Below are 26,300 nucleotides of genomic sequence, written 5' to 3'. Positions count from 1 at the left end.
AAGGGGAAAACAGAACGGACAGGGCTCACAGGCTAGAGGCTGTGGAACCCTCCCATCAGGCACGCAGCTCAGACATCAGGAAGGATGGGGAATTAGAGGGACTCAAGACGCTTGATTAGACACAGCCTTGTCAGAGCAGCTCAGTGCTGGAATTAGGAGAAAAGCCTCACTTTCACACACTTTAGAGACTGTGCTCAGAGAGGCTGGGACTTTCCTGGAACTCCTGGAGCAGGAGGCAGGCCTGGGACTCGCAAGCCGGTGCTCTTCCCAGCAGACCGCCTTCGTTCCCTTGACCTCCTCCCTGGGCTTACTTCAAAGTTCTTGGCTCAAAGCCTCTTCAACCTTGGCCACACCATGGAGAACAGCTCTCTATACCTCAAGCACTCAGGTGAGAGGAGAAAGAAGGGCCCCAAAGAAATTGGTCTGAGTGATCAGTTTTCTTCATGTTGGGCCATCACTTTCTGTTTCGGTGCGTCTGTTTTGGTTTTGGTGTAAAACATGGGGCCTGGGAGTCTGCTTTCCCTGCCCAGTTACTGACAGGATGACAGACTTTCCACCATTCCTTCCTGCGTAAGGCATGAGAGGCTTTAGCACAACAAATCTGTGGCCACTTCTACTATTGTGATGCTTAGCTGATTCTAAAATGCCCCACAGCACTGTGGCGGCTCAGCCAAGCTGGCAGGAACGCATCACCAAGCAGCTCTTATACCAGGGAAAGAGCCTAACAAAATGCAGATTTTAGTAAGAACGTACAAGTGCTCAAGCGTCAACGTTGGACAATCCAACACTGTAAGTCAGGCACCATTTCCTGGGCATGAGGCTTTCATGAAAGTCTTTCCCTACAGCTTCTGCAGCTCCAGCTGGCTCGGCTCCCACCTTGGAGTGGGAGGACACTGGCACAGCTTTGGAACATGCAGATGGCAGAAAGGTGGGGCAGGTGCCCAAGTAGAAGAGTGACCAGAGGAAAGAGCTTCTTTGGATAAAGAAAATTTTGCCCAAATTAACTTGTATTTCAGATTTTTAATTTTAATCTTTCAAACAGATAATTTCCTCAGTTTTGTATTCAGCATCATCCAAGGCTTTTAGGTTTTATTTGCATTGTTTAATTAAGAAAGTGGCCAAAGTAAATCAAAAGGTGAGGGGCTTTCTAGATGTCTATGTATGGTTTCTCCAGTACCATTTTCAGAAGGGCAGCATACGACTATGTTGTCATTGAAAGTACATCCCTTCAGAAGTTTCTACAGGTATCCATAGGTATCATGTAAATGAAAGAGACTCAGATTAGTGAATGAATATAGGTTCTCCTCAAAACTGCCACTGCATCTTCTGCATCCTGTCCCATAGTGTTTCCACATTTGATCTGTCAAATGGTTTGGGCATGACAACCAGTTAAAGGAACCACTGCTTTCTAGCGATAGGACTCCCTATCCCCAGGATATAACCTAGCCACTCTAAACTTTTTTTTTTTTCTTATTAAAAAATGCAAACAAAATTCAGAAACTTTGGGATTACATGGAGTGTCCTTTAGGAAATTAGTTCTATTATCTACAGTGTGAGGACAGCCAGAAACGTTGCTGGCTGCTTCCCAATGTTGCTGTACAGATCGAAGAGAAGTGGAATTCCTTACCTTTGAAAGTTGCAAAAAGCATTCACTTGCAAGGGCTGCTATTGCATTGTGAAGGCTTCATAAGTGTCTGTATTGCTATTTAGCTTGTAAAGTTCTTAAAGGAAACGTCTGCATCATATCATTCATTTTCCATGGCACCAGCTACCAAATTTCACACAACTATTTATTGGACTAATGCTTCTTAGAGCCTCCGCTCTAAAAGCACTTCACCTATCATGGCTAATAGATTGTTATCCACAACCACTCTGGAAGCTTCCACATTGTGTGCTTTATGTTATATATTATACCTCTCTCTTTATGGCTTACTATGGCGGACACTACTCAATCTTCCATCATGTCTGTAAGGCAAGAACTTTTTTTCGCTCCTCTAGCTGAATCCTTGGGTTTCACCTCCCACGTCTCCTTATCCATGAAGGACAATCCATTCATCATTCAATTACAGACAGTACCTGTTCCCTGCTCCGAGTGATCCTCTCCGAGAGCAAATCCGAGTTATTTCTTTCTTCTTCCAGTTCCATCTCCAGCTGAGACACCTTGTCCTAATAAAAGAGGAAGACACAAACACAGCCCTATTGGACTTGCACTGACCCAAGCTGAATGCAAGGGCGGCCCTGGGAAAAGCAAACCTCAAAGGCAGATCAAAGCTGAGTATCATGAGAATTTGAATATTATGAGAGACAAGGATGATCTACTTGTCATACTGCCATGCTGTATTGCTCTCATAATGCGCTCATAATGTAAGATGTAATTGTGCATTTCAGAGATACATGAAAGGAGAAAAAAATATTACCCCGAACCCTAACATAAGCCCTAAGGAAATTTTAGCCTGTTTCCTTCACATCTTTTTTCCCCCCTTATGAATCAATAAATTCACAAAGATCTACCTAAGCCTAAGGTCTCTAAGTTATCTGTTAAAAGGCAATGCAGGAGCTCACACATCATCCAAGACACACTTCTCTAAAAATTCCAAGCTCTACAATGTTTTCCCTCCCTTCTGCTCAGAGTTTCCAAGAGCCTTGCAGGAATAAAGGTCATGATGTACTACTGCACCTGTCTGTTTTTCATTTTCTTTTTTAAAAATATTTATTCATTTGAGAGAGAGAGAGAGAGAATATGAGCAGGGTATGGGGGTAAGGGAGTAGCAGACTCCCCCATGGAGCAGGGAGCCCAATGTGGGGCTCAATCCCAGAACCCTGGGATCATGATCTGAGCCAAAGGCAGCCGCTTAACCAACTGAGCCACCCAGGTGCCCCACTTGCCTGCTCTTCTAGGCCACCTCATACACTTTGCACTGTGCAGTCCCAAATCTGCACCAGAGTAACATGGAGACAGCAGTGACCCTTTCTGCTAAACCAATCCATACTGAAGAATTGTCATTTCTGTCTTCCTTGCTGGCTCATTTAACACCACTGAGTGCTGAGAGAAAGGCATTTCAAAGTAGCTGCATGTATGAAAAAAGAGGCTTCTAACACAAACCACCCCACCTAGAAACGGGGGCTTTTGAGGCTTGCACACATGTTTCTCCTGTCACTAGCCAATTTGTCATATGTCTGGATTAACTCAGCACCACACTTACTAAAAAGCAATCAGCATCATGAGTTTTTAAACACGATTCTGCAGCATCTGTACATAAACACCGTCTCTGCAATTGTCAAAGTGGGCTGACAAGCTATGGATGCCTCTGCAAAGGCCAAAATTCAGACTTTCAGAACTCCTGTGAATGAGTACATGTCTGTGAATGCCTTCCCTGTGAATGCTGGTGAACGAAATCTCCAAGGAGCCCAGAAAGCTCTCTCCCATGAGCTGAGAAGTCCAAAGGCCAACGAAGAACAGAGCACTGGGTTCTGCACCGAACCTCCTGTTTGTTCAGTGGTCCCTGACTCCTCCAGGGCCAGTTCTTCTCTGGTCAGAAATCACAGAGGGTGCTGCGTTTACATAAAACAGACACTGAGTTTACAGAAAATGCCCATTGTTGAGAGAGCTCTTGAGTCCTGAGAATTAATTTGTTAAGTGCTAGTGAAGGAACAGACAAGATATTAGTCACAGCAAGATAGTCCTGCCAGCTGCCTCTGAGGGCAGGACACATTCCTCCAGCAAGCTGCTCAGTGGTAGGGCCTTGAGAGCTATTCATTTTGTCATTAATGGAGAAATATCTAAAATAGTACACATGGGCAGAAGAAACTCAGCTATGTCTCTGCTTCTAACCCTTGAGTTGGCAAAAGGAAATGTTCTTTTCGGTGAGAAAGATTCTAGAAGGGGATGACAACCCAATGTTTAGCTAAAATCACCTCCTCACAGGGTGTGGAGGTGATTTCACCTCTCTTCCTGCCTAAAATCTGCAGTATTCAAAACCAACCAGGAGCATTCCGGGGGCCAGGTCAGGGGTCATTACACCAAAGGTTCTCACACCACTGCCTGACACGACTTTAGCTCGCTTTGAACCAGATTGTTTGGGTCCTTGAAAAATCACTTCCTAGTTAACTGAGTTGACCTTAGCTTGCCTTAAAATGACCCCCTCTAATGAGATCAGAACAAGGACAATAGCAAAATATACAGCAATCCTACAAAAGAACAATAAAACCGTAACCAGGTTATTCTAGCATCTAAAAAGGCCCATCTAATAAAATCTTTAATAGTTGCAACATCACCCTCTAGATGGAAACTGCTAGTAATCCCCTGGAGGTTTTAAAAGTTATTTCTATTTATTTGCAAAATTGAATCAGAAATTCCATTGATTTTAAATTTAAAAATTACCTCTCCCTATCCCTGAGCACAGTTTTTAATCAAAACTTTGACAATTTTAACTTCTCCCATTGGTCTGGGGCTGATTCTCTCCTTCTCTAAGTTTCATTGGAATATGGGCTGTGTGTGTGTTTGGGGGGCACAGTGTTCTGGTTTGGGGCTGGTTTTGTTCTTGAGGATTATTCTCATTTTTTTTTTTTTAAGATTATTCTTTTTTACACGCTCAGGCAAGCTGATGTTAAGGTTACTCCTATCCTGCTCAACAGCTTGTTCATGTTTAGATTCTATTACTTGATTCATATTTTTCAACCATGTTGTGTATACATCCTGTAAAGAGGTCACCCCCAGCTGGTGACCCCAGTGAGCACATTCTGACATACTGTCTTGGACTATATATTTATGTAGTATCCAAAAATGAACTAGCAACTAGTTTGCTGCTAGCTTTAGCAAAGCTGGATCAACTATCAGAAAAAAAAAAAAAAATAGGCCAGGGGTGTCTGGGTGGCTCAGTGGGTTAAGCATCTGCCTTTGGCTGAGGTCATGATCCCAGGGTTCTGGGACTGAGCCCCACATCAGGCTCCCTGCTCAGCAGGGAGTCTGCTTCTCCTTCTCTCTGCCCTTCCTTCTGCTCGTGCATGTGTGCGCACGCTCTAAGTAAATAAACAAAATCTAATAAAAAAATAAATATTTTTAAAGTAAAAAATGGGCCAGAATCAGGAGACAGAAATGCAGCATGTGTTATGATAAATGAAAGCTATGTCCCTAGGAGTTAGGTGGTTTGGGTCCAAGGCACAGTTCAACACTCTCTAGATTTACAGCCATCTTGTCTCCTCTGTAGTTGGAAGCACCTCCCGAAGCATCCAACAGAAAATGCACTGTGTGCCCTTATGTAAAATCACCTGGCCTCTTTGGGGCTCTGTGTTGCTTTCTCTTCAAGACAATGAGGGCACTGTGCTAAACTGTTTTCATCATCTCTTTTGGCTCTGAGTCCCATGAGTCTACAAACCACCAGCTTCTTCCTCAAACCAAGAAATGACTTTACTAATGTCTGGCTGTTTCAGAGAATAAACACTGAAGACATCCCAAAGGCTTAGGGGTGCACAGAGAGCTCACTTCTCTTGTGTCCTATGCTTGCCCTGTGTAGGCCCCAGCTCACGCTCACACGATCTACAGACCTCCATCTGCTTGACGAGTCTGCTTCGGTCATCTTTGAGGTGACTTTTGGCCTCCAGCTCGTATTCCAGGTCCTTGAGTGTCTGCTCCAGAAGCTGCCTTTTTGTGAGCGCCTCATCCTGAGCTCTCTGGTAGTCCCGTAACTCCTCCTCCATCAGACGCATCTAGGAGGAGCAGAGGGTGGTTAGCCAGGCTACACCAGGAGCAGAGCATCTGAAGAGACAGTGCAGAGGCTGACCCCAAAGGTGACGGGGGAATGCCCACATACTGCAGACCAGAAGACCCTGAGCAAGTTCCACCTCCCTCTGGGCCTCAGTTTCCTCTCCTGTAAAAAGCACCAGCTTTCTGGCTACCACTGGCAACCCACTGGGTTATAAATTCAATTAAGCAGATGTTGGCCAGCATTTTGAAATTAAACACAATTGAAAATATCAGAGAAGAGTATCAGCAGATATGGTTTTGTGAAACCTTTGTACTAGACACTCATACATTTGTATGGATGTACCTATTACTGGGTTGCAATGCGAGACATAGTTCTTACTTATAGGTCATGGCCAAAAACACCTGAAAGCCACCAAACTTGGTACATGCTTCCACAGCACAATTTCTTACCCACCTGTACCAGCATCACCTCAACGGAGGGTCAAAATGAGAGCAAAATAAAAACTAAATTAATGACCCCCCCCCCAGAACCCTGCAGGCACAAAATCTAATAATAATATAAACGTGCTTATTAGGTGAAAACGTCTGCCTTCTAGAAGAAAATCCTTTTCAGTCATAATTTACAGTGTTTTCTTTCATCCACAAGGTGGCACTGAACTAACAGCTTTGAAGAAGGTGCAACAAAGGGATTGATACTCCAGGGGTTGTCCAGGATTTTCTGCTGCTCTTGGAATCTCCCCTGTTCTACTTCTCTGGAATCTCCCTAGGGGACCGGCCACCTCAGCACACTGTCGGTGTTCCTCCAACACCTGTGTGGATTGATTCAGTGAAGACCAAGGCTATCTGCTTTGTTTCCAACTTCCTTCCCTCTTACAGGTATTGGGTGAAAGCAGTCTTAGGAATAACAAACTACATCAGCGGTTTCGTTCCTTGGGAGAGTATATGACAGTGAGTGGCAAATTCCATTAAGAGAACAGCATCCTTTGGGGGTGATTTTCACAGATCTGCTGGGGAAGCCCCAAAGATAGTCTTTAGGGGGGCCCAACAGGGTAAGCTAGTTTCAGAAAGCCCAGCAGGAAGACTAGGCAATGGGTTCCTCTCGTGGAGGCTGACAGGAACCCCTGACTTTCTAGGAGAACAGAATAACCTAGAAAAAGACCTTTCCAGAGAAAGACCCTCGTCTCGTCTGGTGGTAACAGAGTCCCTCTTAAGATCTCGTAAGGGTTCTGTCAAAAAAGAGTACTCGATAAGGCCATGCCTCAGAGAATGCGGACAGTGTCTGGAATCACATAGCTGTGATAGCTTCTGAACCCCCTCATGCTCCCTTTAAGCAGTCAGAACTGCCTTTCGCTAAGTGGGATCCAGATAATGAGCCAGTGGAGTCTTCATTCCCTAAAGATTACCTTCAGCAGAACTTCTCTAGCTCCACACCAAAGGCAAAATTTGTAAAATATCTATTTCTCTTAAAGCAAAGAAGGCAGAGCTTTGCCCTGAGGATAGACTCCTGGCACTTCTGTGTTAATGGGTAGCTTTAACTCCGGATTGACCAAAACACAGGCTGGGGGCAGTGAACGGAGGAAGTAAACTTGAATTTTCCAAGGATCCAGAATGACCCTGGCTTGTCAATTCCCTTTTGTTTTCAACAATTGTACTGGCTTCCACAGCCTGATGTAGGGCAGTATTGGCCTGCAGTTTCCTTCCAGAATGATGAGGCGTCCGTTTCTGCCATACAGATGGAAACTGTGTCTCACAGGGCTGTGCCACTGAGAAAAGTCTAGGAAGGGCCACCTTGGTTCTCATCGTAACGGATCTTTTTTTGAACAACTGCTCTCTTATAAACCATACTGGTTGTCTCCTGGCTTTCACTAATCTCTCTGGATCTGTTTCCTCAACTAACTAGAGGATCTCTAAAGTGCCTTCCAATCCGAAGATTCTAGCAGAATCATAACCATTACACAAAAAAGCAACAGGAAGCGCTTTGCAGGGGTCATTATGATACTGTGACTTTTCTGAAATCAAAAGACACCATGTGTTTGTTGGTGTTCTGGCAAGTATCAGAATCTCTCTTCCTACTGGCCATAGAAATGCAAATGGCCTTATATTTAATGCCAAAGAGAACTGTGATGTCATTATGCTAATTGCAGTTATACATGGAGTCCCACATCATATGGCCCTGCAGGCAGAGGGGACCTGTTATCAAGGTACTTTCAGGAGTGTTCCAGAAGTCTGTAATAAATACCCATTGTTCTTTCACACAGTTCCAGCACTGACTCACGGGCGACATTTCTTTGATCATCAAAGATACTAAAAGTTTGTTTTTTAAAGAAAAACTTGTTTTCCTGTGGAATCCTGGCGCTCTTGGCACTAGATATGAAAAAAAGCAAGCCTTGGACTTTTTTTAAAAAGCCTTACCAAAAAAAAAAAAAAAAAAAAAAAAAGCCTTACCATTGGTGTCCAGGATATACAGACCCTCTGCTCTCTTCTCACGTGTTATCTCATTTCATTATTAAATAATCATTATTTGGTATATTTTTAAAGAGGGAAAAACAGATGCTCAGAAACTTGGGGTAAGCTGCTCAAGGTCACGCAGCTGGCAAGAGGCATAGCAAGAAATCTGCATACACTGTACTTGTGTTTCAGAGCCTTGAGTTTCTCATTAAAATAATCAAAAACATTCCCTTTATTTTTCTCAGCTCTTTGCAAGTCAAGACTGAAGGGAGCTAACATTTGAGTTACTTTGCTCTACTATTCCTAAATATAAAACTAAAAATATGTTTTAATAATTTCAGTACTCATAAATTCCTTGTTTCTTTTTGTCTCCATTACTGTTGTTCTGAAGCTCTCATCCACCACACTCACTCTAATAAAAGTCTCTATTTTCTAAATGAATAGCAAAAAGCAATTGCTTACTATAATCCTTGTTCTAGGGCTGAATTAAAACATTAATACACATGAATCATTGGGACACAGTTGGGTACACCAGTGGTGCTCCATAAATAGCAGCTAAACATTTTAGGCAAAAACTCTTGGATTAATCAAGAAAATGGTCACTTTAAAGTTGTGTCAATTTCACCTTAGAGGCCCTGGGACTTTGTCTTAGAATGAATGCCATTTGCCCCATATAACCAGCCTAAGGGTTAACACTAAGAATCAAGCCCAAATGCTGTCTTCAGATCTACCCAGAATCTTTCCTAGAAGAGTTTCAAAGCAGTCTCACAGGATACTGGAACAGGGGGTAAACCAGGAGCTGACCCCGCCAGGCATTACCTCATCCTGCAGTTTCATGGCAGTCAGACGTGACTTTTCAGCCTCTAGCGTTTTCTCCTTCAACTGCCTTTGCATTTCTGCAAGTTCCCTGCGATTTTTCTCCTTGTACTCATCCAGCTGGTTCTGGAGCTCCAGTGTTGATACACGGGACACCTCAACAATGTCAGCCATCTGGAAGGAGTGACATGGGGGAAAGCCCACCCTGTGATGCTCCAGCTGGGGCCTGAGAGCTAGGTTTGGGACCCTCTCAACACAGAATACATCTCCTCTTCTTTCTTCTACAGTCTCCCCAAAGACTTTGCAAAAGCACCTGGTCATGGGCTGTCCAGGCATAGTCATCTCTAACTTGGAAGCAGAACGGAAGAGTGAACAAGCACACCCTTTGCAGCTAGACACATAGACCTGGGTTGTGCCCTTGCTTTCCCACTTACCAGCTACATAACTGGGTCATGTACTTTAAACCTCATTGGGCCTCTGTGGTGTCTTCATTGGAAATACTGGAATCATAACATCTATCTTACTGGGTTGTTGTCAAAATTAACACATAGAGATAGAATTCTGGTTACAAAATATCTAGTAAAGTGGCTGGTACATAGCAGGTATCATAAAACGGCAGGGTCTCCTGCTGGCTCCTAAAATGTGGGGAGCCCATCAGCTTTTTTTTTTTTTTTTTTTTATCAGCTTTGTGCTTTTTCTGGGTATTTTAGGGCAGAGACAAGTGGAGAAGAGAAGTAACAATGACTGGGTTTTGAAATTACCTTTCACATTCCTGGACAAGAAGTATGGGTGCAAATGCAGATATTATGCATTGAGGCAGAGGTTCTGATTCAGGTAACATTTGTTAAGTCAGCCCTTACATGCCAGGCTTCTTTGGGTAATTGTTGAGAGGAGCTGGGCCCAGAATCCAGATGGTATTATATTTTCTAGACCAATTTCCCTTTGACCAGGATTCTCAACAATTCCAAAGAGCTGCTTCAGGGGACCTGGGAGTTTGACACATGCATGCTTAGACAGAAATGCATGTTTCCTTAGCTCTCATGGGGCCCTCAGAGGGCGCCAGGGCCCAGCTCTGGTGTTCCACCCACACCTCCTCCTCCCCCGCCCCTTACCTCTTTCTGCAATTTTTCAATGGTCTTGTCCAGATGCCATCGCTCGTTCTCCATCTCGTTCTTCAGCCTCCTTAACTGCTCTTTCTGCTCAGTCTCATCTTTAAGCTTCTCAGACAACTGCTTCTGCTCCTGGGTGGCCCGACTCAGATTTCTCTGCAGAAAGCAGGGAAGGGACAGTGCTGTCACCTACCACCAGGTCAGCCACAGGACCGGCAGCAGAGGGAATTCTGCAGCCAAACCATAAAGCAGTCAGACCTGCTACATCAGTGATAAGGAAAAGGGCCCCACAAAGCCATCACAAGACACAAGGACACTGCTGGTTCTGAAATTCAAGGACATAAATGCGAGGTTGTCTTAGCCAAAAACCATGAGAATGAAGGGACAGGCAGAGGGGGATTTATTACAAAAATACCAAAAATGGCCCAACGCTGCTCAGGGCAGTGATTAAGAACAGTGTCTAAAAACATGAAATTTTCAAGTTCATGCTTGAAAACTGAGGTAAAGATATACAATCAGACAAACCCAAACCAATGTGGCAATCATACAATTTGCTCTGCTCTGCAGATGCTTCTTATGGTTAAAATAGCTAAAAATGAATGTATGAGGAAACAGAACATTGACCCACAGGTCAAGAGTCCACTTGGGTAGAGGGAGTTGCAGTCAACAGAATCACGGGTTGGACTCCTACATAGAAGAGTAAGGAATTTGGCAATCCACAGGTGGATAAACTTGAGGAGCAGAAGGTGTTAAATGGAAAAGACACTAGTTAGAGGAGTAAAAAAGGGTGTTATTTAGTGATTCAGCACCAAAACCTAGTACCTACCATAAAATGAAACTATCTTGAGTGTGCTATTTTCCCTGGGATCCCCTGAAGCTCTCCCCACCCCCAGTCACACAGCCTGGTGTTCTTTATGTAAAAATATGCAAGTCTAAAACAAACTCCTAAAGTATTTTAGAAACATAATGGTGGCATCTTTTTTTTTTTTAATTTTTATTTATTTATGATAGTCACACACACAGAGAGAGAGAGAGAGAGAGAGAGTGGCAGAGACATAGGCAGAGGGAGAAGCAGGCTCCATGCACCGGGAGCCCGACGTGGGATTCGATCCTGGATCTCCAGGATCGCGCCCTGGGCCAAAGGCAGGCGCCGAACCACTGCGCCACCCAGGGATCCCTATGGTGGCATCTTTAAATGGCTGAGTGCTGAGGCCACTGGCATGAAGACACATAAAGAAGGGGCACAGCTCAGAAGGGGTGGCACGACTCAGACGTGGGCTGGATCATCTAGGTAATGGTATGGTACTGAGGACGACATGTGAGTTGCTACAGGTTCTGCTTAGGACCTGTGTCTGGTGTCCCCACAGATACCGTATAGGAACAACGGTTTAAATTTGTACAGCACTCAACAGTTTACAAGCTGCTGTCACAGGCACCAACTCAGGCATCTTGAAAACACTCCTAAATCACTTTGGGCACTCCTGGTTTGCAAAGCATAGCCAACCACACTGCTGGCCAACCCTGCGACCTGGGGCCAGAAAGCCACCCATTGAGGCCTTCTGGCCCCTCCACTCTGCCAGACTAACTGCACCCTGAGAACCAGCCAACACAGCTGGGCTGCGCAAGTTAATTGCTGTGGAAAACCAAGGTCAACAAAAGCTGTTGAGAGAAAAGAAGGTGGTAAAAGGAAGGTAACCAGAAGTTTAGTGTGGCAGTGTGGCGGCAATTAGCAGAGGAGTGTGTCCCACCACAGTCCAGCTGGGCACATACCAGAAACAGGATCACCTCCTGGGATTCATGTTTGTGTTGATTTAGTGGTGCTGGGGGAAGAGGGGAGCGCACAGGGGAAGGCAAGCAAGGTATGGCTCCCTGTGTGAGAGAAAACTGTCTGTTATGTATCTCAAGGGACACCTGGGTGGCTCAGTCAGTTGAGTGTGTCCACCTTTGGCTCAGGTCATGATCTCAGGGTCCTAGGATCGAGCCCTGTGTCAGCCTCTCTGCTCAGCAAGGAGTCTGCTTTTCTCTCTCCCCCTCTGTGCTCTCTCTTTCTCTCAATTAAATAAATAAAATATTCTTAAAAAATAACGTATCTCAAAATGTAAATTCCCCAAAAACAACAAATACAGAGGTACATGAATGGCTTTCTACAGGATCCAACTGAACCCGTACCCCTACAGACCTCTCAGCCTCTCTCTTCTTCCTCCTGGATCCCAATCCCAGAGGCTCCAGGCCAACAGACAAGCTAGCCTTGGCTCCATTCAACCTCCATATGGAGGTTTCTGCTTCACCCTTGGCTCAGGCAGGGCTCCCTGCCTGGCCCTGATCTCCTGTGCCACTGGAGATCACCAGACTCCCCCACTCTGGGCCTGGGGCCCTACCAAAACCTCATACACCCCACCCCAACACTCACACATTTGCCTGGAAGAACGGTGTTGCTAGATTATTTAAAATATATTTCTTATACCTTGCCTGTATTGCAGGGTAGTAAGAACTCAAGGCAAGGAACAGATTTTCCATTTGGGTATGTCTCATAGCCCAGATTCACTATTAGGCATATGATAAAAACTCAATGGCTGGAAATTAATACCTCTCCCCAAAAGTGGTCTAAAGACTTCTCATATCAGTATCACCAAGTAAGGATGGAGTATTCCTTACTGAAAGCACAGATTCTAGCCCTTTGTGATGGAGTCACCATCTTCCTTAGATTGGAGCCCACAAATTTACATTTAAAAGTTACCCAGGTAACTCTAATATAAAGTGTAGAGATGCTGTTTAGAACAATGTTTCTTTCTCCCCAGTTCTTCCAGACATGTATTCCAATACATCACTGCTGAGAAAACATGTTCCAAAATCACACGAAAAAGCAAACTTTCCCATTTGCAGCTGAGAGTCCAGAGTGAAAAGCTGTCGCTACAGTGACTGTATTTCCAAGACCAGCAATATAAGCCCATTGACCACAATACTGGGACAAAAATTGGGGGAAAAATGATCAGTCAGGAGAATGCAAAACACCAAGTTAGTGGATGTATGGGGAGTACCCTTGAGCTTCAAGACCACTGTCTGGCAGGACACAGAGCTTTTTACTGTGTGACTGAGTAAGGCCCCTGTTGAGCCATATTTACAATAACCGAGTGGCAGGTGAGCCCATGGGCTTACAGGAATGAGACACTTGATGGGATGGAGGCTGGTGCCTGCCCCTAAGCTAGAGGTGACAGCCCCTGAGCTACGGTGGACCTGAGTGAATCTGAGCACAGGCAGGCTCCTCTCTGCCCCTGAGGAGGAGAAGCTGTATCCTGAAAGGAAAGCTGCAGTGAAGCATTTACAATCTGAAGCCTTGAAAGCACTTCTCAGGAGTGTTTTCCAGATACCCAAGTTACAGCCCGTGAGAGCAGCTCATAAACCAGTACACGCTCTCCCTACAGAGCACAGCTTCTGCGGGGTCACAAGACCGAGGACGTCCCAAGCAGTACCCTGCCACAAAACCCTGGGGCTGCCAGGGGAAGCACTGAGGCTCTCCTCCTCCGTTGTTTCAAGACACAGAAGTCCAATAGGGTGGGAGGTGAAGGCATACAGAATTTACACATTATCCCTCCCTGAAGGAAAGGACTGTGGCTTCTCCAGAAAAGATTTCTTTACTTGCCCATCTGCAGAAGCCATTTCTCCAGGGAATCCTACCCGCCTCTGCCTGAACGCAGTTCCCATCGATCCACCCAGTAGCACAATCCTAACCCGAGCGGCAGGGGTCGAGCAAACCCACGATGGCATCTTTATAACCCACAGCCACGTTCTGACTGAGTCCTAATAAATCACACCTAAGTTCACCTGGTCTTTAGCTACTACATAAAGAAATACATTGGGCAGCCCGGGTGGCTCAGCGGTTTAGTGCCGCCTTCAGCCCGGGATGTGATCCTGGAGGCCCAGGATCGAGTCCCATGTCAGGCTCCCCACAGGGAGCCTGCTTCTCCCTCTGCCTGTGTCTCTGCCCCCTCTTTCTCTCTGTCTCTCATGAATAAAATCTTTAAAAAAATACATTTATCGTGCATGAAGATGCCATAGATTGCTAAAGGCACAGAGATTTGAAATATAAAATGCTGCATGGAAAAAGCAAAAACAAGTTACTCTTTCCTCGTCCTTGAAAAGTTAATTAAGTTCCCCTTCAGTTGCCAGCTTTGGGAAGAGAGGCATGCAGAAAGTTACTAAAGGAGCCAGCTTTCTGGTTCCCAACTTTAGAGAAAACCCAGCATTTCAGAGCGATGGTGCCCTTTTCGTGGCGCTACTTCTGAGACCGGCTAGTTGAGACAACCATGCTGAGATTGTTGGGCCTTTTTAAAACGTGTTTGCCGGAGAGCAGGGCCACACACGGCCGCACCGGGAGTTCGCGCCATCCCAGCACCACTGGGGAGACAGGTCTGGACAACAGCAACGCATCAGGGATCACTTCCAAGGCCAGAACAGCAATCTGGAGGCGGGTGGGCGGGGATTACATTGAGATCTTTAGGCCTTGGGGCCGTCACCTGCTCTCTCTGCAGAAGGAACCTGGAGCTGCCGATTCACAGCTGGTAAACTACTTCCTTACGTGGGAAACTTTCTGGTTTGACCTAAAGTTGATGAGGACGGACGGCCTGTAATAGCTGCGCCCAGCACTCGGTGCGGGCGGGACACGAAGATGCAGACTTTCATCCCTGTAGAGTCCAAATGCTTGTCCTCTTTTCCTGTGACCTGCAGGCTCTTGCACCCAAACCCTGCCCTGCACTTGAGCAGCAGGGCTTCGTGGGCACGAGTCCTTAACAGCACAGTGGGCCTGCCCTCCACACCAAACTAACCAAACGAGGAAGGAAGGGAGGGAGGGAGGAAGAGGACAAAGAGAGAGAGACAGAAGTCCAAAGCGAAGACAGGCAGACACCAAAGTCAGGAGAAAAGTTTTACTTAAGTTTGCAAAAAACAAGGTCTTTGTCCAAAGCTGGAGGGAAGGCACCGACCACTGCTCTGGGGGTGGCCGCCCCGAGCACAGGCAGGCTCCTCTCTGCCCCCGAGGAGGGGAAGCTGTATGCTGCAAGGAAAGCTGCAATTAGGCGTTCGGCAGATTTACAAATCTGAACCCGGACCTCTTTGCCAGCTCCTAACACTTTTCCTACGCGCCTTCCTCATCCAGTGGTCCTCGTGGAAATGAGTCAACAGTCTCCTCTTCGACAACTCCTCAAAATCATTGGCTTTTGCCTCCTCAGAAACTGCCTGCCAGTGCCTGGTGCTGGTTCTGTAAAGCCCGAGAGCAGATGGAAGGAAGGACATACCTGGATCACACCCAGGTCGCTGTGCAAAGTCATTTTAGACTTTTGCACTTCGGTGCAGACTTTTTTTTTTTTTTAAAAGAATGTACTTCCTACAATCTTTCGAACCTTCAAATGGGAAAACCTAATTTTCTAAGAATCTACTGATTTCGAATGCAGATAGCTATCTAGTTTCAAAAAAACCCTAACTTCCTCCTGCTTTTAATAGCCGTCCTTTGGGACAGCACTCTGCAGAGGATATTTGCCCAGAGGAGAAAGGAAATTGGCTTCTGCCAGAGAGCGGACTCCACACTGCCTCGGGGACCGATCCTGCCAGCCTTCTCACACAATTCATATTTTATCTTTGGAAAGCTGTCAAGCTCTTTAATATCCTACACCAGGATTTCTCAAAGTCGGCACCACTGCCATTCAGGGCTAGATAATTCATTGCTGTGGGGGCTGTCCTATGCTTTGTGGCACGTTTAGCAGCATGCCTGGTTTCTGTCCACTGGATGCCAGGAGCTCGTCCCCAGTTGTAACAGCCCAAAATGTCACCAGGGGGATCCCTGGGTGGCACAGCGGTTTGGCGCCTGCCTTTGGCCCAGGGCGCGATGCTGGAGACCCGGGATCGAGTCCCACGTTGGGCTCCCGGTGCGTGGAGCCTGCTTCTCCCTCTGCCTATGTCTCTGCCTCTCTCTCTCTCTGTGTGTGTGTGACTATCATAAATAATTAAAAAAAAAATGTCATCAGACACTGCCAGATGTCCCCCAGTTGACAACCACTGGTCTAGATAGAGGATCTGAAGTCTGGTGTGGTTATTACTACGAAGAAACTACCTGGAAGGCGTGGCAATCTGAACATGTCTCTCCAATCTTGCTCCTCAGCCTTCCTTTACGAGAAATAAAGACGACAGTTCTGCGTTTACCTGCACGTCTTCCAGCTCACCCTCCAGGGTCCTTCTGACTGATGTGGCTTCTCTTTCTTCCTTTCTTGCATTCACAAGGGCCTCCTCTAATTGCCGGTTTTCTCTCTATGATGAAACACAGGGTCAGAGTGCACACAGACGTGTGTTGTGCCTAGAAAGCTAAGCTGACTCAGTAGCATGAAAGGAAGGCAGGAGACACCCAAGGACAGAGCCAGCAGTGGCTCTGGTCACCACATGACCACCCCAGGTGGCATATGGCAGTATGTTCTTAGACATCTGTGCCTGTCTGCCGGTTCCATATTTAGCCAGATGTGAACATGCGAAGCACCCAGGGTGACGGAAAACACATATCCAGCCTCCCCTCTGGAGCTTTGGAAAGAGCTGTGTGTCTCTCATGAATAAATAAATAAAATCTTTTTTAAAAAATTATTAATTATGTGTTAAAAAAAAGGAAAAATAGTCATGAGTGAGAACAGGTCTGCTGGTAAGATTACATTGGCCTTTTCAGGCATGTAGAAGCCTCTGCCTATGTCACAAGGTTCAGTGTCCCTGACGTCTAGGTGAGCAGGGAAGCCTATGTTTCCCACCTGACTTCACCATCTCCCATTTATACCATCATAGAGGAATGACAGCAATGGCTTGCAGAGAGGATATATTAACCACTGCCTCCACCTTTTTTTTTTTTTAAAAAGATTTTATTTAATTATTCATGAGAGACACGGGGGGTGAGGCAGAGACACAGGCAGAGGGAGAAGCAGGGTCCATGCAGGGAGCCCGACTCAGGACTCGATCCCAGGTCTCCAGGATCCTGGAGAAGGCGGTGCTAAACCACTGAGCGACCCGGGCTGCCCAGCCTCCACCTTTCCTACTAAATTGTGATAGCAAATCCCCCTTCCACTCCCAAAATCACGCACACAGGAAAAAAGAAGGATCCACAGCTGCCAGACCCAGGCTTGAGGCCCAGTGAGCCTTACCTCGCATTTTGTGAGCCTTTCCTTTGCCTTGACCTCATCGTCCTTCATGTCAGCAATCTGCCTCTGCAGCCGAGCGACGCTCTGCTCCAGCTCTTCGATGCTTTCCCGCAGCTTCTCATTCTCCTCCTGCAGAGCCTTCACGTGCATTTCAGCCCCCAGCTGGCTCTGCTCTGAAGTGTTGCTCCGACTGGCCAGGACCTCGACGTTCTGTTAAAAACATGGAGTGGGTGAACATGGGCACTGCTGTCAAGGGGCCGTCCCAGCTTCAGGCATGGCTGATATTTATTAAAAACTCGTGATGTGCCAGGCACCGTGCTAAGCCAGGGATCGACATGCTATATCCTGGAGGCCAAGTCCAGCACGCCACCTGTTATTAAAAAAAAAAAGTGTGACTGGAGCATCGCCATGCCCACCGGGAAGCACACTGTCTGTGGCAGCTTTCACGGTACAACAGCAGTGAGGAGTCCAGACACCTGCAAGGGAAGGCCCCTGGTGCTGCAAAGCCTAGAATATTTACTATCTAGCTCTTTACAGAAAAATGCTGTCAACCGTTGTCTATATTAAGTCTTTGACAAGGGATTTCAAGTTTTTAACAACTCTAGGAGGTGGGTACGATTCTTATCACTGTTTTAAAGACAAAGAAACTAAGACTTGGGTAGATAGAAAACTAGTCCAAAAACACACAAAAAGGAAGGAAGGAAGGAAGGAAGGAAGGAAGGAAGGAAGGAAGGAAGGAAGGAAGGAAAGAAAGAAGAAAGAAAGAAAAAGAAAGAAAGAAAGAAAGAAAGAAAGAAAGAAAGAAAGAAAGAAAAGAAAAGAAAAGAAAAGAAAAGAAAAGAAAAGAAAAGAAAAGAAAAGAAAAGAAAAGAAAAGAAAAGACAAAACAAAACAAAACACAAAACAAAACTAGTCCAAGTTCACTTAGGAGGAAGCACATTCGGGCAGACTGACTCCAGAACCTGTTCTTGTAACCACTGCCTTCTGCCGAATTCACATCCCTGACCCCTTGCCATGTGCAGGGCCCTTTAAAAGGAGTTCTGGATGAAGGACAGTTTCTGTTTATAGACTTTTTTTTTTTAATATCCAATACAAAATGGAAATTAAAATTCACTGAAATTTTGATACAGTTCCTAGTGCAAGCTCTAGGCGCTATCTTCTGAAAATGAGCTCCGTGCTGCACAAAAATCCTAACAGAAAGGCATGGTGACAATTACAGTGTGGTTATTGTTAATTCCAGATGTCGCATGGGCTTTTTTTTTTTTTTTTTTTTTTGGCTCAGCAATGTGAAGTGATAATAAGTAGCCTTGTCCAGAATTCCACTTCTCCCAGAAGATCTCTCGCCTTCCATTTCTCTACTACTACAAAGATGCCCATGTCAGCGAATTGAATGCTCATGAAACAGCAGTGCAGATGCCTGCAAGGAAGGGAAGGTCCAGGGAGGGCAAGCTTTGGCTTCAAGGGTTATGTCACGGCCCCCTTAGGAGAACTATCTGCCCAAATTGCCTGCTTGCGTAGCCTTACGGAAAGATCTTCAAATCTTTTAACAGTACAATAAGCTGTATTATCCTGAACTTAGCCAATTAGAAAGTTTCAGAAACCATAGCATCTTTTCAAACCCAAATGTTTAATTCTATACATATGGGAACATCCATCACAGCCATGCTACTGGGTCGGATTGCAGTTAACTAGCAATGCTAAGGAGAAAACTAAAGTGCCCAACAGCTAGGACATCTCAGGATCACTTGGGTATCCTCTCCTACCAAAGCCAGCAAGATGAACAAGGAGAAGTAAGTGTGCTTGAAAGCCTGAGAAAGGACCCAAAGAATCCAATAACTGCTCAGACCAGGGAAAGAAAAAGAAAAGTCTAGATTGCCCATTCTTGCCCTAAATTTCCTATTAAAACATAAGACTACAAAGCTATAGTTATAAGACAGTGTGGCACTGCCATAAGGATACACATACAATTCGCTGGGATAGAATTGACAACCCCCAAGCAAACCCAACATTTTACAGTCAACTGATTTTTAACAAGGGCAAAGATACAATGAAAACAGGTAAACTGGACTTCAGCAAAATTAAAAAGTTTTGTGCTGCCAATGATACCATCAACAAAGTGAAATGACAACCCACAGAATTAGAGAAAATGGTTAAAAATCATATATTTGATAAAGGATCCATATCTAGAATATATAAAGAATTTTTCAACTCAATAATAAAAGACAACTCAATTTAAAAATGGGCAAAAAAGGGTGCTCAGCCTGCTCAGTCACAGAAGTGTCCAATTCTTGATTTTGGCTCAGGTCATGATCTCAGGTTTGTGAGAATGAGCCCCACATGGGCTCCATGCTGGGCATGGAATCTTCCTAAGATTCTCTCTCTCCCTCTGCCCCCACCCACCGGCCCAACTCTCACATGCATTTTCTCTCTCCAAGAAAAAAAGGAGCAAAGGATCTGAGTAGACCTCCTTCCAAAGAAGATCTACAAAAGTCCTATAAGTACATAAAAAGATGCTCAACATCATTAGTTTACCAAGGGGAATGCAAATCAAAACCATAACGAGGTGCCACTTCATACTTACTAGGATGACCATATAACCAGGAAGATAATAGCAACGGTTGGGGAAGATGTAAAGTCAGAACCCTTACATGTTGGTGGTAGGAATGTGACACAGTGCACCCACTTTGGAAAATAGCTTGGCAGTTCCTCAAAATATTAAACAGAGTTATATGACCCAGCAATTCCACTCTTAAGTGTATACCTAAGAGAGTTATCTAGGTAAGTTTGTGGGGCCAAGTGAGTTGAGGACTCTACTCTTCTGCCATCTTGCCCCTCCTTCCAATATACACCTGAGGGAAATGAAAACATGTGGCCACACAAAAACTTGTACAAAATATCACAGCAGCATTATTCCTGATAGCCAAAGGGCAGGAACAACCCAACTGCCCATCCACTGATGAATGGGCAACCAAAAGGTGGTAGATCCATACAACGAATTATTTCACTCTAAAATGGAATGAGGTACTGACCCATGCTACAACATGGATGAACCTTGCAAACATTATGCTAAGTGTAAGAAGCCAGTCCCAAACATCCACATGTTGACATTTTTTTTTAAGATTTTATTTATTTATTCATGAAAGACACAGAGAGAGAAAGGCAGAAACCTAGACAGAGGGAGAAGCAGGCTCCAGGCAGGGAGCCTGATGTGGGACTTGATCCCGAAACCACGGGATCACGCCCTGAGCCAGGGGCAGGTGCTCAACTGCTGAGCCACCCAGGCATCCCACATGTTGACATTTATACGAAATGTCTAGACCAGGCAAATCTATAGAGATAGAAAGTGGATCAGTGGTTGCATGGGGCTAAGGGTAATGAAAATGTTCTAAAATTGACAGCAGTGATGGTTGCACAAGTCTAGGAACATACTAAAAAATCACTGGATTGGGCACTTTGAGCAGGAGAACTGTAGGTCACAAATTATGTCTCCATACAGCCAACTGAAAGAAGAGAAACAGAAGATAAAGGAAATTAGGACACGGAGTTGGGATGGAGAGGAGATGAGGCGTTGACCTCAGTGGCCTGAGGTTCACCAAGGCACCAGAGAGAGGAAGAGCAGGCTCCAAGATATCTGCCCACATGTTCTTGTAAAGTGAAGAACACACACATGTGGTCAGTGCTCTTTTGTTCACCCAGGAATCTCAGGGAGAACAAGGCCACCGAAAACCAGATCTGGTTTAACTTGAATTCAGGCCTAACTGGCCCCCTGGCATGCTAGATAAAGGGCCTCGCACTGTGTTTTGATGTCTAGGACTTGGTATACTCTCCGTTTGCAAGCTGTGGACACATATCCTGAATCCTGAGGGATGACACGCCAGAAGGGCTGGCCGGGCAAGTGAATGGCTCAGTTTATAGCTGGCAGGGCTCTGCTCCAGTGCTTTCAGTAACACAGGCTGAGCATGACTCGAGGGAGCTCGCATGGGTAGAGACTCTGAGTCCTATTTTGACTAGCTGTTGTTTTTCTCTGTGTCTTCATAGGGTGATAGACCACATTATGTTTACCAATAAATGGACCTTAACCCTCTGTTGGTAAACTTTTCCAGAACCCTCTCCCTGTCCCTGCCTGCCCCCCCACACCCAGTCCCCTATTTTATATCAAGTCCATAGGACAAAATTCCTTTTCCCGAAACCATAGCTAATTCTCTGAATATCCCTTTGTTGAAGACAAGTCCTACATGACTTCCCAGCGAAGAAAAAAAACTTGAGGTTTCAAGAGCGCCCTCTTCCTACTCTGAACTTTGACCTAAGCATCATCTTTTCCAAATGCTTATGTTTGTATCTCAGGAAATGTGGCAATGGGCCGCAGGACTCTACTGGGACCTGAGTTGGTAAGGACCGACTCAGAGATCACTGGAGACAAGTACTACTAACCTCGATGAAGTTGCTGGGACTATGTTTCTGTGATTTTTTTTATCTTAAGTCCTGTCATGACAAGATTGCAGAGGCTGCTACATCATAAATAAAATTAAGGAGCACACAATCTCTAAAGATTCATTTAGCCATATCACCACTGTAATATTTATTTTTAAAGAAACTGTATGGATTCGCTTAAGATCTTAACTACTATTCATTCATGCAAGCACTCTCAAATAGTTAACAAAAACCAACCCTAGCTCCTCTGCCACTCCAAAAGGTTCTAAACACCTTGCAGTCATCACCACAGGGACAAAAGTAGCAGATGTGCTATGTTCTATTGTTTTTCAAGACTGGACCATCCCTTAAAATTGCACTGAGATCATTTCTTCACCTCTCAGGCAGCCAAAGGCAGAAGGCAGGTGGGTAGCATAAGCCAAAAGGTTCTGCTCCTGCCACTGGTGGGGTGGAGTGGGTGGCTAGAAACTTGTATGAGGTCCTGGGAGGCAATTTGGTAGTATCAACCAAAATTATAATCTACATTCCCTATGATCCCATACCTTCTCTTCTCGCACTTACCCTACATGTGTGCAAAATACCATATAAATAAGATTATCAGGGACACCTGGGTGGCTCAGCAGTTAAGCATCTGCCTTCAGCTCAGGGCGTGATCCTAGAGTTCCAGGATCAAGTCCCACATCGGGCTCCCTGCATGGAGCCTGCTTCTCCCTCTGTGTGTCTCTGCCTCTCTCTTTCTGTGTCTCTCATGAGTAAATCAATAAAATCTTAAAAAAAAAGATTATTAATTGCAGCATTAAAATAGCAAAAGATTGAGGTGAACTAAATGCATCTGATGGGGCCCTTATTAAACAAGTTATATCAGGTCAATGATAACCTGTGCAGCCAAAAAAAAAAAAAATTAAAGGAAAAAGAGTGAGGAAAATGCAAGGGACAGAATGGTACACACAGAAGGGAGGTCTGTATAAAAGGCAGGCAATGGGATAAATATGTAATTACCTGGCTACACAAGAAACAGGTAAAACGTGCTGTCTCTGAGGAAGGGAAGCAGGGTCACAGAAAAAAAGAGAAACATATCCATTGCAAACCTTCTTGTAACTCTTGAACTATGGAAATTCAAGAGATATTACATTTTTTAAATCAAAATAGACATTTTCTTTGAAAAGACTATCAATGCCCACAGGCACTTGGAGGACAGCCACCTCCCCAGCTCAGTTCTCACCTCCTCCAGCCTCTTGAAACCCTTCCCTAGCACATTCGCAGATACTTCTGGGCCATGAAAGATAGCAGAGCCAGAGCCCCGGGAGCAGCTGTACAAACAGAGCAAAGCGCCAACGAGATCTCCCACGCGGGTTTACATAGTTAAGAAATTCCTTTTCACCACATATAGCTGGGAGGGTGGAAAAGACCCAGATGGCCCAGGACTTGCACTTATGTGAACAGGTCTCCAAAATTTCCACCCAGCAACCTGAAGGCAGGGAAGTCCAACGTAGGCTGATGAGAGACCTCCAAGGGGCTGCACAAAATTAAGCGCCTTTCAAGGTTTTGGGTTTTTTCAACAAAATTGCTTGTACAGTTTGCATTCGACACCACAGTATTTTTCATTCTACTTCATGTCGCTTTATATTAAGATACTGTACCCTTGGCATTCTGGAAGACGGACCACTTCTCCCCTGCAGCTGTGCCAAGGCCTCTCCTCCTCACCTACCCAGTACACGCACGCCCATCTCAACTTGAGCAATGCAGACATAAATCATGTCAAGAATGGAATTCTCTGTTTTAACTCTAAAAGACATATCTAACAGCATAGAGGAAGGAGCAGAAGTCTCTATGGTCAGTCAGCCAGATCAGACTCGAATCCAGGCTATATCTGTTTCCAGCATCTTTTGCTGGAAAGCATCTTTCGGCTTCAGAGAGCCTTCCTTCCTTCACTTGGAAAAGGTGGATGAAGTTACCTACCTGGTATACTTTGTCAATATCTAGGCAAGAGTCCTCACCACTGATATGACTGCCAAGCCAAGGAAACCCACATATGTTTCCCAAAGGGCAGGACTTTGCACAGTTCACTTGCTGTAGCTCTAAATCCTCAAACTTGGCTTCACACCACAACCTGCACATTTTGGGCAGCCAAATATCAAACCTATATTTCCCCAAAGAGAGACCTGAGATCTTCTAATGGTCTTTCCAGGACAACTGTGCTGCACAAATTAGATGACCCCCTTCTCATTCCAAGGGCAAATCAGATTTCCTGGTTGGCTAATTCATTAGAAATTTAGCCTCATTTCCCAATTGAGGATGGTCTACTAAACCGACATTAACTAAGAAAATTTTTCCAAAACAAACAGCATGTTTCAATGTGCTAAACTGCTAAATTTCCACTACTTCTAAAATAGTTGACTTTTAACCATATGCTCCAATTACTATTTAAAAGGAGAGGAGAGGATATACGATTGTATCACCAAAAAAAAAAAAAAAAAAAAAGAGGCAAAAATTCCAGTCTTTGTAAGGTACCACCATTCATTGCTAATAATGACCCGCTTTTCATGAGTTAATGCCTACATTTAGAAATGCTCACATTCTCCCCTGGGGCCAGAGGAAACTTTTAACCATGACAAGCACAAAATCCTGAAAACAGTGGAAGAAAAAGCCATGCCTGAGTGGTTTTTTCTGATCTAAAGGCACTGATGCACTCCTTGCAGGAGCACAGACACCTTGGGTTCACTCCTGGCGGATAACAAGTGGCCTCGGGAGGAGGCCCTCCTGGCTTGCCCGAGTGCAGACCCTACACGTGGACACATCGGGCTTTACTAATTAACAAGCCATCTACCACAGCCAGCTTTTGTTTCTTTTCTGTCTCCCTGTTTTGCTGAATGAGTGAAAACAGCTGAGGCGTGGAGGCCGGGAGTCCAGGGAATGGAATGCTGGTCTGTCGGTTCCACATCCCTGGCCGCCCCCACACTCCTATCTGTTGAGGCTGCAGGATCTCAGCTGATGGGCACCCAAAGTGTCCCTTAGGTCAGGCCATCTGCTGGGGGGTTACTGCTTTTTCACCATCACAGCGGTGGACGTCCACTTTGGCCTCCACAGTGAAGGACCTAGGTGACAAATAACAAGTCCCTTTCTCACTTTGAATGTGTAGAGAACTAGGTCCCCTGTATGGCGTCCTCAGCCATCCCCTCACCCGAGCAACAGTAAGCTATTTAAGGAATAGAAACGGCATACTCCGTAGTCATAAGCTGCTTACTTCTCTCTTCCCCTGTCAATTTCCCCGGCGTAAAGCCTCTAAGCCAGGAAGCCAGGATTCTCGCACTTGACTGAGCATAGGACTCCCCTGGGGATCCCGTTAAAGGCTCACCCTAACTCAGGAAGCCTGGAGCACGGACTGGACGCTGCTTTTTTTTTTTTTTTTTACGATTTTATTTATTCATGAGAGACAGAGAGAGAGAGGCAGAGACACAGGCAGAGGGAGAAGCAGGCTCCCTGCAAGGCGCCTGATGCAGAACTCGATCCCAGGACCCTGGGATCACACGCGGAGCCAAAGGCAGATACTCAGCCACTGAGCTACCCAGGCGGACTGCATTTCTAACAAGCTCCCGATTAATGCCAATGATGCTGGCCTGTGGGTCTCACTTTGAGTGGTGAGGTCTAGACAGAGGAGAGGCTGTTGTGACCTCAGGACCTTCCTGTAAAGGCTCAGAGCTCTGGCCCCAACTGTTCAAGTCCTTCAGGCTTCCTGGTCTGACTCCAGAGCCTGGCGTTGGGTGTCAGGTGGCTTGGACGCTACTGCAGGCTTTGCAGCCAGCCCACACTGTGACCCATGCAAACCTCTGGCCCCTCTGAGCTCAGGTCACACCATTAAAGAAGTGTAATAGGTAACATTACCTCTGAATAAGTCAGAAAATTAAAAAAAAAAAAAAAGACAAGATACAAAAGCTTGAAAAAGCTGACATGCTGGCACTAATGTGGAGTGATGCGGTTTCCCTTCCTCCTTTTTGACTCTGCCTACTTACCATTTTTGGTCAGACAGGGATTGAGCCATTGAAAAAGATCATTCTTTAAACCCCTGCTCTAAAAGCTACATCAGAATTTCCAAAAATTCTGTCACTACATTTCCCAAATACCAACACCATTCCTTCCCAACATATCTGCAGTTCAGAACTGAATCAGTTACACACTTGGACTTCTCAATGAGCTCCATTTGTTTGTGTTTTGGGCATGGGAGCAGGGCACGAGTGAGATGGGAATCCACGTGACAAAGAGAATGGCAAAGAAGTCAAGGGTGCTCATACCAAAACCCCAAATATTTTCAAGCAAGAGTTGATTCCAACGCCAAGAACAGTGGTTAGAAGATGTGGATTCTGGACCAGACTTGGCTAATAATTCACTGTGTGAGGACTGCAGGCCAGTCATTTAACTTTGCTGCCTTCAGTTTGCTCCTCTGCTCACGAACTGGTCTAATTCCAGTGTCCCTGCCAGTTCTCAGAGTCTGGAATTCTAGAATGAACTTGGAAGAAACTGGAGCAGTATCAGTCATGAAGTTCAAGAATTCCAGAGGTTTCTACTCTTTCAGCATCATGCTTACATTTCATTTTCAAACACTGCCCATTAATCTCAGATCCTTTTTATTGG

The 26,300-nt window shown here is 45.3% G+C and overlaps 1 protein-coding gene across 6 annotated transcripts in view; it reads right to left on the bottom strand.

Moving 5' to 3' along the window:
* The window catches only part of CGNL1 (cingulin like 1), a 186,327-nt gene that overhangs the window by 16,165 nt on the left and 143,862 nt on the right, over positions 1-26,300 (bottom strand). For 5 of the 6 annotated variants that reach the window (XM_072808786.1, XM_072808788.1, XM_072808785.1 and 2 more), the window contains 6 exons: positions 17,244-17,450; positions 16,270-16,374; positions 10,081-10,233; positions 8,972-9,142; positions 5,545-5,706; positions 2,077-2,166 (listed from right to left, as the gene is read on the bottom strand). In XM_072808786.1, coding sequence (XP_072664887.1) covers positions 2,077-2,166; positions 5,545-5,706; positions 8,972-9,142; positions 10,081-10,233; positions 16,270-16,374; positions 17,244-17,450 — 888 coding nt within the window. The remainder of the gene's footprint in view (positions 1-2,076; positions 2,167-5,544; positions 5,707-8,971; positions 9,143-10,080; positions 10,234-16,269; positions 16,375-17,243; positions 17,451-26,300) is intronic. The other variant, XM_072808790.1, reaches the window with a different exon arrangement.

Source organism: Canis lupus, chromosome 32 (genome assembly GCF_048164855.1).
Source record: "Canis lupus baileyi chromosome 32, mCanLup2.hap1, whole genome shotgun sequence".
In the NCBI taxonomy this organism is placed as follows: Eukaryota; Metazoa; Chordata; class Mammalia; order Carnivora; family Canidae; genus Canis; species Canis lupus.
The sequence above is the reverse complement of the archived record's forward strand: the minus strand, read 5'-3'. Positions and strand labels throughout refer to the sequence as shown.